At 40.0% G+C, this 16,652-nt stretch overlaps 1 protein-coding gene across 1 annotated transcript in view; it reads right to left on the reverse strand.

Annotated features, from left to right (window-relative positions):
• The window catches only part of LOC109238147 (trihelix transcription factor ASIL2-like), a 6,657-nt gene extending 1,037 nt beyond the window's left edge, over positions 1–5,620 (reverse strand). The window contains exons 1-2 of the mRNA XM_019404583.1: positions 5,474–5,620; positions 4,566–5,359 (exon numbers count right to left, since the gene is read on the reverse strand). Of these exons, the coding sequence (XP_019260128.1) occupies positions 4,566–5,322 (757 nt within the window). The 5' untranslated portion in view covers positions 5,323–5,359; positions 5,474–5,620. The remainder of the gene's footprint in view (positions 1–4,565; positions 5,360–5,473) is intronic.
• Positions 5,621–16,652: the final 11,032 nt, after the last annotated feature.

Genomic DNA, 16,652 nt, shown 5'->3' on the forward strand with positions numbered 1-16,652 from the left:
AAAAACCCCCAACCAAACAAAAAGAAAGCGAAAACGTTGGAAAAAATGCAAAAACTAGCAATTGCATTTATAAACAAATAGATCCCTGTACTTTTCTTGTTATTAATGTGCCCTTACAATTGTCCTGCATTAATGACAGTAATCTTTTTTAATATTGTTCCTAAACCAGAGTAAGGTGTGGGCGAAGCTATAGCCAGAAATAAATAAGACCACTTTGTTCATATTACTCTAGCTCAGACAAGCCAATGTTCCACAAGGAAAATTTATGATTCCTTTTTGTGAAATATTTTTAACTGAACCGCACACTCAAAATTTTGAAAAGTGAGTGCCAGAACTTATAACATCAACTCAACCATTTAGGTCAAATGTAAACCTCCATTAGCTTTTAAAAAAAAATGAGAAACCCTGTGATCCGTGTATCTACGTTGCAGATGAAGCTAAGATAAGCAGCTAGACCAACCCATCAAAGATGGGAAGTTGAAGAAACCAAGAGATATGAAGGATGTGTTAGAGATGCCCAGAATACAACCTATCAGAAAGGTGTTTATGTGGTAACACCATTAATTGCTTTTATTAACCAAGGCCACAAAATTGATAGGTCAAAAAGTTAAAAAGAATGAGGTAAACTCGACAAAGAAGAGATTTAGGCCAATTTTCAAAGAGAGATAATACTGAGGGTGCTGACTTGTCAAAGAAAATATTGAGTGCCCAGGAGAAGTAATGACAAATCACTAAAAAGGTCACTATATTCGACCATAATTTTCAATTGAACGTGATTGAGTAGGATTTAGTAAGTTAACAAAGCGCCAACATGCTGGTCAAAGTGAAATTGACCTACCTAACCACATATGACTAGCTTCAAGATTTATGCGTCAAATATCAACTTTTGCTTCCTATTAAAGAAATACCAGTCCAAAGTTGCTACTATTTTCTTACAACTATTTTTTTTTATTACCGTGGTGTCCGGGCCAGCTTGCACTTTCTTACAACTATCAACATGTTTTATCGGTCCTAAACAGATTAGACTTATATGTACTCCCTCTGTTTCATTAATTTATTTTTCTTTTTTTTTTGGTCTTAGTTCGACAGATCACGAAGTTTTAAAATGTAAAAAAGACTTTTGAATCTTGTCATCTCACACTAAAGGTATGTATAAGATACCAAAATTACCCTTTAAATATTGTGGTCTTAAACATGCCAAGCCATTCCGGATAAACTTGCTAAATATAGAAAGACATTCTTATTGAAACACACCAAAAATGGAAGTAAGACACACAAATTGAAAGGGAGGGAGTAATATAGAAGATTGCATAAATGTACTCCACATCGAGAAATGTAACTATATACATCGAAGGTGTGAATTTACATTTGTCTTCATGTTTTTCCTAAATCTCTTCTCCTTATTTCTCTTTTATCTCACACGGTATCAAAGTTATTGTGAAATTAATCCGTGTATTTATCAGTGATGTATAGGAGAAGAATTTTCAGCGCCTGTGCATTTTTCAGCTATTGTTGCGTCTATTGGAGATTTTATTGCTTTCCATGGGTGCTGTGCATAAATCAGTGAGTACCAATCAACTCAAAATTCTAATGTGAACCAAGTCCAAAAAGCCAAGCCACAATAGGAGTTCCCACGTGCCTATATAGTCCACCAGCAGTCATTTTTCAGCACCACGTCGTTTCATAGGCCTATATGGAAGTTGTTCACGATCTTTTGACATCGCTTCAGTACATTTGGGTCGATTGGTCCTTCTCATCGGATCCATCTTGATCCAAAGAGATCTGACCTCAAAAACTCCAAGTATTGACAACTCCATCTACTCTGAAGAAGACTTTCTACTATTCTAGCCATTTTTCTAAAACTTCTAGGCTGCCTAAAGGTCGATTAAATTTGTGACCTTTCCTTCAACAGAGCAACTTTTATACATTTGATTCATATACTTCGATGTATCTGAATGGTTGCATAGATCTGCTTCAAGAAAAGGATTACTCTACGAGAATTTGGACAAGTAAGTCGTGAGTACATAGATGCAAATTGGACAATGTCACACAAGTGGTAAACAATCTACCTCCGGATATTGCCTTCTCGTCAGAGGCAATTCAGAAAAGCAAGAAACAAAATATAGAGATAGTTGCATGATACAAAATTACAGTGCGGAAGTAATAGCAAATAACTCTTGGCAAGGCAAAAAGGAAATAAAAAACGGAAAAGGGTCAAAAATATCCCTCTACAATTGAAAATTGTTTAAAATTACCCTCTGTTATACTATTCGATTAAAAATAACCCTACCATCTAACTATTAAACAAATATGCCCTTACTTTACCAGAAGTGCCACGTGGAGGGCTTCTAAGCCTTTTTAATCCCCAACCCAAAATAATTGAATCCGACCCATTACTCAACATCCAAAACCCGTAACCCGTAAAATTTAAGGCCCCTTGAGTTAAAAATCAGAGACCCTCAACGCAAATAGTTCAGTTCTGTTTCATCAGTCAAGAAATTTTTTTGTAGATGTTGAGGAGCGATTGTTGAAATAACAGCACAAAGAGGAAAAAAGGAAACGTCTACGTCGAGAAAAGAAGAAAGAGAAGAAGGTTTGTAGTTGTGAAGCTTACTTTTGGATGTCAGATTTGGTAAACCTGGGACTGATTTGGTTGACTTTGGTACGGATACTATGAGGCAGACTTTGGTCATACACTTAACTTTCTATACCTCCCCATTTCTCCCTGCCCAACAGCGTTTTCTCTAACAAAATTTCCTTTGATGGTTACTTTGGTATTTGTATTGATACCCTGAAAGAGAAGGCTGCAGAGGAGGAACCTGAAATAGACCCTGATGTTGCAACTATGATGGGATTCGGTGGTTTCGGAACTTCAAAAAAAAGTGATCGCTTTGACCATCAATCTCTCGCGAGAATAGCTTGGTCTGGAGTAATCTGCCAGAGGCCTTTATTTTAGCTTGAAATGGTCTAAATGTAAGAGAAACTCCATTTTAGGTAGTAGCCAGGCGATTGAGGTTTGTTAAACTAGCCTCCCGAGTTTTCTCAATGAATGATTGAAACCAATTGTTTGGAGAATATATGTGTTCTCTCTTATTGTTCAATACTTATTGAAGTGACCCAAATTTTTCACCATCATTCTTATCCGTAATGCAAATGATTTTTACATGGTTAAACAATATTTTTATTTTGGGTTAAAAACTAGGATGAAGAATATGTAAGAAGGTTTAGAAAATTCTTGACATGAACGTAAAATACTGTGGTTCAATTTTTTGAAAAGAGAAATGAAATAGGGGCCTTAAATTTTACGGGTTACGGGTTACGGGTTTTGGGTGTTGAGTAATGGGTCAGATTCAATTAATTTTGGCTGGGGATTAAAAAGGCTTAGAAGCCCTCCACGTGGCTCTTCCGTTAAACCAAGGGCATATTTGTTTAATAGTTAGACGGCAAGGTTATTTTTGATCGAATAGTATAACGAAGGGTAATTTTAAATGATTTTCAATAGTAGAGGGATATTTTTTACCCTTTTCCGAATAAAAAATGAAATGACTAGTGTGTCAAGTGAGACCTTAACGTTAAAGAAACTTAGACTACAATGGATTTTCATTGATTACCCATGTATGTGAGTGCATTCAAGGACATACAGGAGAAAGCAAACTAATAGCACCGACCAATGCAACATTTCAGATACAGGAATCAAAATGAATCAAGAAAAAAGAGCCTAAAACCCTAAGCTTGCCTACTAATCAGCTCACATATCCTCTACCCGCATCTTTCAAACATATGAACTATACGCTCTATGTAACTGCGGGTTGACTTTAATGTGCGAAGTTCCAGAAAATCAATTAACTCTACGGAAAGCCAGACTGCAGACGCATTGTTGGAAAGGAACATTCCCAAAGTTCATGACCCAGTCACAATCACAAATAGCAAGAAAGTTTGAAATAAGCATAGGTTACATAACACTTAAGTTATAAAGATTTCACGGTTTAGCCCCTAAAGGCAAGAAAAAAGCATGAAGAAAGATGCTGGGAACTACGAGGATCTTGTAACAGAACAGTGATGTAACTGCCAACAACCCATAGCTTGCATTAAAAAATGCAAACATGATGGGGTTATGCACTCATGAATAGCATCTTTCGTGGACAATTTTACTCAAAATGGGACCTGGAAAAACATAGTAGTAACAGATTATCTGTGATCTCTTATGGATGATTCAATGCTCTAGCTTCAAGTATGATCCAACTGATCTAAAAAGAACAGGATATTCTGGATTGGTTCAATTTCACCACTTTTAAGGACATACAACAAGTTGGTTTCTGAATTACGCTAAAAGATCCCCTTTAACTACCCAATTCAAACAGATTACTGTACTAGTTCTTCAGCATTCGTTTCATCTCAGGACATTTACAGCTTTCAAACCGAGAAATATATTCATTTGCTGAACTTTGTAATAACCTGTTTAACTCTAGACAGACATAAATTCCAACATTCTAAAGAACAGCTGAATCAATAATGATAAAGCCAGGAGAAATGCAAAAAAGTGCAGTAAATATCTGAAATTTCACCTGTCGAAGTAGGATGCCTGGCAGGACGTTTAGCTCTTTCAATCTGCAACTGAGTTTCCATGAACATATTCATCCGCTGAACCTCCAGCTCCTTGGTGAATTCCATCCTCTGCTTCTCCAACTCCACCATCTGCTGCTGCTTTGTGCTCTCAATTCTCTCATATATTTCCCCAAACCTCAATATTGCCCGCGCCAATTCCTTGTACGCTGTAGTTTCCTCCGCTAACCCTACGTACTCCATTTTATTCTTCCTCCCTCCACTCCCAAACGGCAAATCATCGTGCGAGCTGTTATTTGAACCACTTGAATTTATCCTCGATGAACTGCCGGAATAATTCACGGCACCAAAGTTAGGGTTAGGGTTAGAGTTTGACTTAACGGTAAGTGTAATTGCGGCAGTCAATATTCTATTACACGGCGAGGTAGAAACGTTATTGGTACCGATGAGATAGTCGAGACGGTTATAAAACGGCCATTTAGACGGAGATGACTTGGTTTTCTCAAGCTTGTACTTCTTCTTCAAAGTATCGATCCGGTTCTTACACTGTACATCGGTGCGCTGAGGCTTAACGCCGTTTTGACGGGAGTTAACGGTGTCAGCGACTTCCTTCCAGTCCTTCTGCCGGAGATTGCCGCGATTAAGCCTGATGTAACGATCGCCCCAAGCTTCGATTAGGGTTTCAGTGGCACCTTCACTCCAGCAGTCTTCACGTCCACCGGCGTGAGGCCTAGTGGGGGCAGCGGTTTGGCACTCCATTGGAAACCGGTTCGGCTCCGGTTCGGGCGGATCGGTTCTGGAGAGAAAGAAGGGAAGATGCTAAGGTGTGCCGGAGGTGAAGGGGAGAAACAGTCGGGGGGGGGGGGGGGGGAAAGGGGGATAAGGAATAGGAAAGGAAAGTTGGCCGTACATCTGACCGGAAGAGGGGGGACGTCAGCAGTTGCCTATTGGATGATTGGACGGAGTGGGCTATGCCTACGCTTGTCTACGATTTCTCCCAATTTTACCCCGTCACTTCCCATTTCCTCGCTGCGTTTTCCTTTTTTATTTTTTTACGTGCAGTGAACTGGCAACAGGCTTTGCTCTTATAGCGTGTTTGCCTCTTAGGTTAAAAGCATTTCTTTTTTCAAAGCTAAATGTTTGCCCAAGTTTTTATATATATTAGTATTCGTACCCGTACGCTTGCGCAGAGAATAATAAATATAATTTTGTATAAGAATATATATGTTGTAAAAGACGATAGATATAAAGGATCGTGAAAATTCTATTATTTTTTGGAACATGTAAATATAATGGATATTCGTATAATACGTTAGTAAGAAAACACAATAAAAAACGTGCAGTTATTTCCTAAAGTCCAATAATGTTCTCTACAGCCTCAATAAAGCAAATCATGAATACCAGCTAGATTGCCATAAACAAAGGTTTCTAATGCCTTAAAAATTCAGAAAAACAGCAAAGCCATAGTATTTCAAGATAGATATATCAGGCTTCATAACATACGGGGAAATTACTCCCCACTTGCACAACCTTGACATCCACAATATACACTCTATTACAGCAACTTCCCTAAGGTGCTTGGGGACACGACATGCACAAGTAGTTGCAAAAAGAACTCATAAATACTATCTTGCATGATTAAACACGATGGTGAAAGAATTGCACGTAGTGATCCAATCTCTGCTAAATCCAATTCTAGAGCTGCTTCGAACTGAACATCTTTTCAAGATGATTCTAGGCCAGAACATCTACCGTAGAAACATGAAAGAAATGTTTGAGAATGTGCTCCCGTATCAGCTTCCTCTACTACAAAGCATCATCTACATTGTGCATTCAGTACTGCACTTCCGCACTTAGTCCGTGCGAATGCCAGAAAGATCCATAAGACAAAAATGGGCTCCTATGATGTGCAATATTGGATATTGGCCAGAATGTTTCACACTTTCTTTTATCATCATTAAGGTATTGCCAGCTTTCAAAACCCAGAAAACAGAAGTCAAGGTCTGGAAATTCCAATCAACAAAATAAGACAAAAAAGATTACTCGATTCTACCATGCATCAAATTACTAACCTTCTTTCATATAAGCATCCAGCTCATATAGGGTAGGCTCAATCAACTACCAACCCTCAGGGTATTTTATATGATTTGTCTTGACACACTTGTAATTTTTGCAGGACCTTTCATCTGAACAAAGAAAATCCAAAAAGATGTCAATGAAGGATAACAACCTCACATATGAAAGTTCGTCAAGTAGATGTTCGTCATCCTATAGTGTGCAAGCCATTTCTTCAAATAGTGTAGTTAGGGGAACAAAGACAGATGATTGACATTTGAAATTGAGTAGGAATCAGGTTATTACATTTTTATTATTTCTCCTCTGGTTTACTTCATCTATTTTATCAAAAGGTTTAAAATAAATAGAGAGGACGTTGTTGTTGGTGCAATGGGTTCTAAATTTAGATACTTCTCTTTCTATTTCCCTAAAAGTTCTAAGGGGGTTGTGACCAGGGGCGGACATAGATGGATCCAAGCAGTGTCACGGGACACCGCTTCGTCGGAATTTTTTACTGTTGATATATATAAAAATAATAAGCAAAATAGAAATACAAGATAAAATCATTAAAAGTGACACCACTTGCAATAAAATAGCTTGATAGTCTAGTGGTTGGCAACTTCAAGTTTGATGTAAGAGGTCTTGGGTTCGAACTCCCTTTGCTCCATAATATATCTATTGATTGTTATGGGTCTCTTACTAAAAATAGTGACACTGCTTATAAAATATCCTGTGTACGCCACTGGTTGTGACAGGGAGGCTAGAGCTGTTTCTGGAAAAAAAATATTGAATGCAAGGGAAATCTAGCTCTCCTGCCCATGAAAGTACTGGTATTACATAATGCCAGAAAATTCATCATCATTCATCGCCTTGCATACCTTATCTTTACACCTCTAAGATGTTGTATCCTTTCCGAGTGTGAATATGATTAAATTCTGAATTTTGGTGAAATAAGCAGGTTTATTCGACTGGGTATGTCTTTGAATTAAGAGCTCTCGTCAAGACTTGTCAAGTTCTCTGGAATTTTCAGTTAACCGCATACTTTAAGGCAACAATGCACTATAGAAGTATAAAATATGTTTTCCGTTATGATCATTATGAAATATATTTTGTCATACTTCTCATACACTTCCAACTTTTATCATAAAAAAATAATATATTTATAGATAATGAAAAAGCAAGTCAGGTAACACCTTTATAAGAATGGCATTAAAGAAACATACTTTGGATACAACAACATAATCCCCATATGAACCAAATGACACTGTGAAAGTTCATATTATAATGCCCACATCAGCCGTGCCAATTCCCAAGATTTTACAAACACCCATTCTATTTTTCCATTAGCTCCGATGTTGTGAGCCTCATCCGAATAAACATATGCGTAGGATGAGAAAAATACATCAGAAACAAAGACATGAGAAAGTTAAACCAAATAGAGTCTCGTAAGGCCTAGGAAAAGAAAATTAGTGTCTCAAATAAAAGAGAGCTTGTTATAATATTGAGGCAACTATTGTCATGCCAATGAAGAAGCAGAAGCTAGCTCTTAGAGCAATTATCAATTACTAAAATTATAGTAATACCGTGTAGTACCTTGTATTTATCGCAAATAGCAACAATCTCTGGAAGCTGGCATAGCTACCCTTCCAATCTGTACATGCCCTCCAAATTAACAGTTATGTTCTTCCATGGTGTGTGTTTCTGAATTATTCCTCAGAGATATGTTTTCTCAAAACCTTCTCCAAGTGAGAAAGTCATAAAGAAGTTAGGGCCAAGCAAAACATTAATACGAACTAAGATGACTGTTTAAATATGTTATGACTAAAAGGACATAACCCAAGTTTCAAAAACATACTATTATGTTGAAAAACCCGAATAGTAGCTCCAGACCCTCAAGCAAAATTTACAATACAGTTGTGGTTGGGAGAATCACTGATAATCAAACCTCCCTGTAAATGACCAAATTAAAATAAAAAATATAATCACAAATAAAACATAAGAATAACCTTTATAAATTTTTTGTACCTTTCCGATCAAAACAGAAAGCATGGCTTAATTTGTTATATAACGCATGCATGTAATAGAAGTGTTAATATGCTAAAAGTTTGACTTAAGGTCTACTTGAGAACCCATCAAAATAGAAGTTTTTTTTGTGCACTTTAGTGGAAGAACGAAGTGGTTGTTATATTCAGATATGGTCATTATGTGTTTATAAACTATTGTTCATTTTGTTTTAACTCTTTCCTCTCTTTCTTGGTTTTTCTAAAATATTTTTCACGCTTGTTGTATAGTTAACCACTAAACTCATTAAAAAAAAAGATTATTATCCTCCAAATCTCTTGTCAAACTCCTTGTCTCAACATCTACGACTACTGATCACGCCCAACTATGCCTTATAAAAAGGACACGCGAACGTTGCAAATATAATCTGAGTATTTAGCCCAGAGTCGAACCCACAAGAAATTAACCTATCAATTACTTTCGTTAGACTTACTAAATTCCACGGAATCAACTTCCCAAACGTTGTGAATAACAATTGAATATGTTTCTACTAACTAAGAATGAATGTAAATAAACAGCTGTAAACTAACTATGATTAAGATGTAAACAATTAAGAGAAGGATCTAAGGTTATGATTCCCCTATTGATAGAATCCCTTCCGGTTATGTGTCATATAGAATTGCCTAATCATCTCTATCAATCATGAGCACTATTATCACCATAAATCTCTCCCGAGTAATCACGATAATTTACTAGACGCTCTCTCCCGAGTTACGCTAGCTGACTTTATTCATTACAGCTACTTTAGATTGCACCCAAGGCTTTGTTATCCCTAATCCTGCCTTTAAACCCGCAGTTATTGATCCCTCATATACTTTAGGAGTGGTGTTGTTCAACAATTGACCTAAATATACACTCTCTCCCGAGTTATGCACACTAAATAGGCACAACTAATTAGGGTTCCTGTCAATTAACTACAACAAGCACATAGTTGAATAAATAGAGATTAACCCGGCAAACTATATTAACATAACAAGAAGTTCATCCTTCAATAGGTTCCATCAAAACCTTAGACTAGGAAATTAGATACTCATGACAAAACAAGATAAAACTACTAAATTATTCATAATGGGCAATTGAAATATAATAAAGAGAGGATAGAAGAACTCTAATGTTTTGTTATTCTTCTCACACTTGTTCTTGCCTCCAACGAATTCTAAAAACATGCTTAAAATAATCTTGGGCGAGTTCATAAAGCTTATACGGGTTTGGTACAAGTTTTCCCGAATTTACACTTTGGTCCTAAATTCCTGGCGAGTGAACAGTGCACCGCGATCGCGGCAAGACCGCGGCTCGATCGCGGCAAGACCGCGGCTCGACCGCGGTGAGCGCCGAGTATTCTGCCGCAATGACTTGATCCGCCGCGGTTCTCCCGCGGTTCCACCGCGATCGCGGTGGAATTTGCTCAGTCCATTTTCTTGCTTCTTTGTGCTCGGGTACTTCTTGAGTGGGCGTTTTCTTCATATTATTGCCTCCAAAATACTCCGTGGTGCTTCCTTACTTAGAATATTCCCTGTGAAATAAAAGAACACCATTTAGAGCATTTTGTTGGCAATTTGCCTATAAAACAACAATAAAGCATGGTAATATTAAGGTGTAAATATCATCTATATAGCCGAATATCAACACCCCACACTTAAATCATTGCTTGTCCTCTAGCAATCCGCCACACTCTATCAAAGATCCTTCCCTAAGCTTTTCCCTTAACGAATCACACCTTGAATAATTTACCAAAGTTGCACCTAGTAGTGAACAGCCTTTGCCTCAACAATCGAATCTCTCGTACCACACAATATTCGCACTTACACAAACTACTCTATACAAGAGTCAAGACTTACCTTTCCTTTGTGAATCAAGTGCCCTCACAAGCAAAAGAGAGTAGTTCCACACCATAAACTTTAAGAACACTTAGGAACTCAAGATAGAAAGAATTCACTCACTCTCAGAAATAATATTCATATGCCACAACGATGCACCATAGGCTTGCGCGTAGTGTAATACTCTACTAATCGAGCCTATCCAGTCTAAGATCAATTAGGACTTTACTTGGTTGTAATGTAGGCTAAGGGATGGGTAGGATATATGTGGATATAGTGACTAGCCTCCCTAAGCACTTTTAATACATAACACATTAACATTTCATATCATTCTTGTGTCAACCAGACATTCCCCACAATTCATTTATGACATCCCATTTATTTAGGTGCATTTGCATCAAGCTATCACTTATCAACCACTATATTTATTTACAAACACATTTCTTCTTCTTTTTCTCTTTTTTTGTGATGCTTCTTCTTTTATTCTTCAAAACTCTGCACCTTTTCTCTATTTCAATGGTTCCACTCAAAACCAAACCACCACCCCACACTTTTGCTTTTGCATAATTTCAATACCATTCAAGTGCTTATGGGAGGACAAAGGGTTCAAACAGAAGGCTATTCAAACAATTGGGTAAGGTTCGCAATGTGGTAGCCAAAAAAACAGGCTTATAGGCTCAACGGGGTTAACTAAGATGTATTACATTCAGGTAGGTTTATGTTATATATATCTGGCTTAACAAAGAAATGCCTATATCACTTCTAAGACTGAATGAATCTACTATTTCACTTTGCACACACACCGGGCAAGTTCTAGGCATCGAATGTAAAGCATAGAATACAGTATAGCTCACACACACATGGCACATGGCTCACTCCGGATTGATTTATCAAGACATTCTCTTTTAAGTGTTCAAGTTAGCTACAAACATACAATCTTAAGGCACTTCAGCAGGATTCAACCATTGAGACTAAGCGTTACACTCTAGTGTCTATTGTGTTCAGGTGTACTAACGCTGAGGGTTTCTCCTTCCATTTTAGCTCGTAGCCCATTAATCCTAACTACAACTAAAAAAACAAAATAAATAAAAACTACCTACACCCGGTTCAAGCTAAACCCTTGGAAAAGAACCGTGGCCCAAAGAAAAACCAAGGGGGAGTTGCTACACTACCTAAAAATAAAAATAAAAAATCTTTTTGGTATTTTTCCTAGACTAACTTCCCTCAAGAAAATTGTCTAAAGGATTCGTCATCAGGAAGAGTCTCCATATTTCATTTTTGATTTTTTTTCTCGACTTAGTCCCTCAAGAACCCCGCCGAAAGAGATCCGTCGTCGGGACAAGCCACTTACCTACTTTAACTTACCTAATGAAACTATTACTCAAAACACCAAAAATAATCAAAGCAAAACAAAAACAAAATCAAACAGTCAATTGTTACAAATACTTACATACACTGAAGTATCCTCCACCCCACACTTAAAATGTAGACATGTCCTCATGGCATAAAAATTTAAAGAACAGTGAGGTAAAGGAACTTCCCTGAAAGATCACTCCTGATCGGAGACAGTGTCTGGATTCACATTGCAAGCACGACCCAGAGCTCTCAGCCATCCTAAGAATTTCTTCTCCGACTTCACCTGCCGGTCAGCTACCGCGTCAATGCGGGCACCCAAATCAGTGACTGAAGTGTGGAGACCAGCCATCTCCTGCTCCAAAGCTGTCATGCGGGTGCTCCGGTGTGGCTGTGATGGGCCTGCCTATCCCACTCTCGGAGGTGATGGGACCTCAGCTGCCTCAGCATCTTTATCATCAGCGTCATCATCCGAGTCATCAACATTCACCACCGGCTCCATCCCAATTCTGATTTTTCTTGCCAAGAACGGGGCTTTCAGTGGTAATTTTCCATCAATTCTAAGGTCTTCAGGGACTCTAGCAAGACGACACAGCCTGGTGACTTGAGAAGCGAAGCAGAAGCCCTTGAGTAACTCAAGTGATCTAATGAGCATCTCGTCATGGAGGAGCCTGGCCACATCAAAATCCCTGTGGTCCATGAAACAGTAGATTGCTGACGCCCGTGGTAGATTGACATCGGTCGTGTTGCTGGAGGGCAACAGCCGACTATTGATAATGGTGAGCCAACATTTAGCCTCCCAAGTGAGAGACTGGGAGTTAAGTGTGATTCTAGGCTTTATCCACATGTATTCTCTGTCTGGCACACAGATAGTCTCCAGAAGGGTTGGCCACAAGGCACGTGTTGAGCTAAAAGTACGATAATTATCAGATTCCCCCCTGAACACTAGCAACCGGTACACCCTGCGAATGGTCTCGATGGAAGCATCAACCCGGGTATTGCGCACAGTAACAACCCCACTCTCATGTTCCGGGCAGTTAGCATAAAACTCCCTAACTATTTGAACATTGGCCTCCTCCGGTACCTTGAAGAAGATGTCCAGCTGACACCTCCTCAACTCATTGAAGATATTCGGGCATTCCACCTCTAAGGCTTGTCGGTCAATATGCACCTCATGTAGCAATTTCTTAGCGGCCTTGGCATTGTACCGGTCCTCCGCTGGTTTGGAGACAAACCTAGCGCGATCAAACTAAGGCGCACTGGCTTGGCTCCTAGCTCTCGAGGAGCTACCCGGTCCACTAGCGGAGGACCCGGTGTTGCGTCTCTTCCTAGATGAACTCATTTTACCTGTCAAACAGAGAAACACCTATTAGTGAGTATGTGAAATGTGTGACTATGGGAGGTTACTCAAACTTCACCACAACCATATCACATTAGCCCTTATAACTCCATTGGGGCAATTTCCCAAACACCTTGTGGGCAAGGCACTATCCTAACACATATAGCCCTCATGGGTACATCAAAACTTCCCCCAAATCAAAGATACTACTACAACATCACACCCCACAATACTTCCTTCAATCACCCACCAACATACACCTCTCCACCACATTAAACACACATCCCCTTCACCAATCAGTTTCAAAAATGAAATTCAAAAGAAAAACAAGAAGAAACTAACAAAAATCTACCAACAATTTCAACACCATTACAACATTAAACTAGCATAAACTACAATAAAATATAAAAAGAAAAGAGCGGGGGGAGGGGGGGAGGGGGGGTAGGGGGGGAAGGAATTACATACCTGGAAGGGTGAAGGAGTGAGAGGAATGAAGATGGGGAAGTGGGATGAGTGAAGAAGAAGAAGAAGAGAGGGATTTGGGGATTTAGGGTTTAGAGAGAGAGAGATTGAGAAATAGGAGAAAGGGGCGGTTGTATGAGGTATTTTATGAAAGGGGAGGGGTTTTGAGTAAGGGTAAAGCAAAATAAGAAGAAAAGAAATAAAAAAATAATAATAAAAAAAATGTACCTGGTGCCCACCGCGGTCGACCGCGGTCCTACCGCGGTCGCGGTGGGTTCAATGCTCCGAGACAGAATGCTCTCGTCTCACCGCGGTCGTACCGCAGCTTCACCGCGGTCGCGGTAAGTCTGGCAAGTTCGAGGTAGAATACCTGGCCTCTACCGCGGTCGCGGTGGTTTGCCCATTTTTTTTAATCATGATTACATACACTAATGAAATACAACAGTCGTGGGTTGCCTCCCACGCAGCGCCTGATTTAACGTCGCGGCACGACGCATATAAGCGCATTTTATGGTTCGCTCGACCTCTGAGGTTCCGTCAAGTTGATCTCTGTCACTTCTTTTGGTTCACTCATACCTACATATAGCTTCAATCGCTTCCCATTGACTCTAAATGTGTGAGAGTCTTTCTTCGAGGCAATCTCCACAGCCCCTGAAGGGAATACTTCGACCATTCGAAATGGACCAGACCATCGTGACTTAAGTTTACCAGGGAACAGCCGTAATCGTGAGTTATAGAGCAATACCATGTCCCCGGGTTTGAAATGTCGCTCAACAATGTTCTGGTCGTGCAACCTCTTCATTCTTTCCTTGTACAATCTTGTGCCCTCAAAAGCAAGATGTCTGAACTCGTCAAGCTCATGCAATTTAGTGATTCTCGTTGTGCCCGCAACCTCAATGTCTAGGTTCAGCTGTTTCAGTGCCCACCAAGCTTTGTGTTCAAGTTCCACTGGCAAGTGGCAAGCCTTCCCAAACACCAACTTATATGGTGACATACCAATTGGTGTTTTAAAAGCAGTTCTATAAGCCCAGAGTGCATCATCTAGCTTTTTCGCCCAATCAGTTCTTGTGGCGTTTACAGTCTTGGTCAATACACTCTTTATCTCTCTGTTAGACACTTCCACTTGTCCACTTGTCTGCGGATGATACGGTGTTGCCACCCTGTGACGCACATCATACTTTGCTAGCAACTTCTCAAAAGCTCGATTACAGAAATGGGTGTCTCCGTCACTAATTATAGCTCTCGGTGTCCCAAAATGGGTGAATATGTTCTTCTTTAAAAACCCCACCACTACTCTTGCATCATTAGTGGGAAGTGCTGCAGCTTCTACCCATTTGGACACATAGTCTACAGCAACAAATATGTACTTATTGCCAAAGGAGCTGACGAAGGGCCCCATGAAGTCAATTCCCCAAACGTCAAACACTTCCACTTCTTGAATCGGGTTCATGGGCATCTCATGGCGTCGGGATATGTTCCCGGTTCACTGGCATTCATTGCAACCCTTCACCCATTGGTGCGCATCTTTGAATATTGTTGGCCAAAAGAAACCGGCCTCTAGCACTTTCGCAGCTGTCCTAACTCCTCCAAAATGCCCTCCATACGCTGATGCATGACATGCCTGCAAAACAGAAGATTGTTCTATCTCGGGGACACACCTCCCGATCATATTGTCTACACATATTCAAAACAAGTAAGGTTCATCCCAATAATACATGCGGCAGTCACGATAAAACTTTTTCTTTTGTACAGAAGAAAGATCATAGGGAACTATACCGCAAGCCAGGTAGTTTGCAAAGTCTGCATACCATGGCACTTCCTCAAGATTGGCTGCGAGCAGTTGCTCGTCTGGAAAGGTTTCCAGAATGTCCTCAACCTCAGTTGAATTTTCAGCTCCATCAAGTCGTGATAGATGATCAGCGACTTGATTTTCTGTGCCCTTACGGTCTCGAATTTCGAGGTCGAACTCTTGCAGTAACAGCACCCAACGAATCAGGCGCGGTTTCGACTCCTTCTTCTCAATAAAGTACCTGAGAGCTGCATGGTCAGTGTATACAATTACCTTAGAGCTGATCAGGTATGATCTGAATTTATCAAAAGCAAACACCACCGCCAACATCTCCTTCTCTGTCACAGTGTAGTTCAGCTGGGCTCCACTCAGCGTTCTACTTGCATAGTAGATTGGATGCATCAATTTGTCTTTCTGCTGTCCCAGCACTGCCCCCACTGCGTAGTCACTGGCATCACACATGAGTTCAAATGGTTGCTCCCATTCGGGGGCAACAATGATTGGTGCTGTGACCAGCCTCTTTTTCAGCTCCTCGAATGCTACCCTGCAATCATCAGAAAACAAGAAGGGGTGATCTTTTTCTAACAACTTACATAGAGGGTTGGCAATTTTTGAGAAGTCTCTTATGAATCTCCGGTAAAAACCGGCATGCCCGAGGAAGCTCCTGATTGCCTTGACTGAAGTTGGAGGGGGCAGCTTTGCTATCACATCCACTTTAGCACGATCCACCTCAATTCCTTTACTTGACACCTGGTGCCCCAAGACTATGCGCTCTTCGACCATGAAGTGGCACTTCTCCCAATTAAGAACTAGATTAGTCTCAATACATCGCTTCAGCACACGAGTCAGATTTATGAGGCACTCATCAAATGAGTTCCCCACCACTGAGAAATCATCCATGAATACCTCCATTATATCCTCTACCATGTCAGTGAATATGGCCATCATGCACCTTTGGAATGTGGTGGGTGCATTGCATAGGCCAAAGGGCATCCTCCGAAAGGCATAAATGCCATATGGGCAAGTGAAGGAGGTCTTCTCTCTGTCCTCTGGTGCAATGGAGATCTGATTGTACCCTGAGTACCCATCCAGAAAAAAGAAGTGCGACCTCCCAGCCAATCTGTCTAGCATCTGATCAATGAAGGGAAGTGGGAAGTGGTCTTTGCGGGTGGCTAGATTTAACTTTCTGTAGTCCATGCAGATTCTCCAGCCC

The sequence above is a fragment of the Nicotiana attenuata genome, unplaced genomic scaffold (assembly GCF_001879085.1).
Source record: "Nicotiana attenuata strain UT unplaced genomic scaffold, NIATTr2, whole genome shotgun sequence".
NCBI classification, from domain to species: Eukaryota; Viridiplantae; Streptophyta; class Magnoliopsida; order Solanales; family Solanaceae; genus Nicotiana; species Nicotiana attenuata.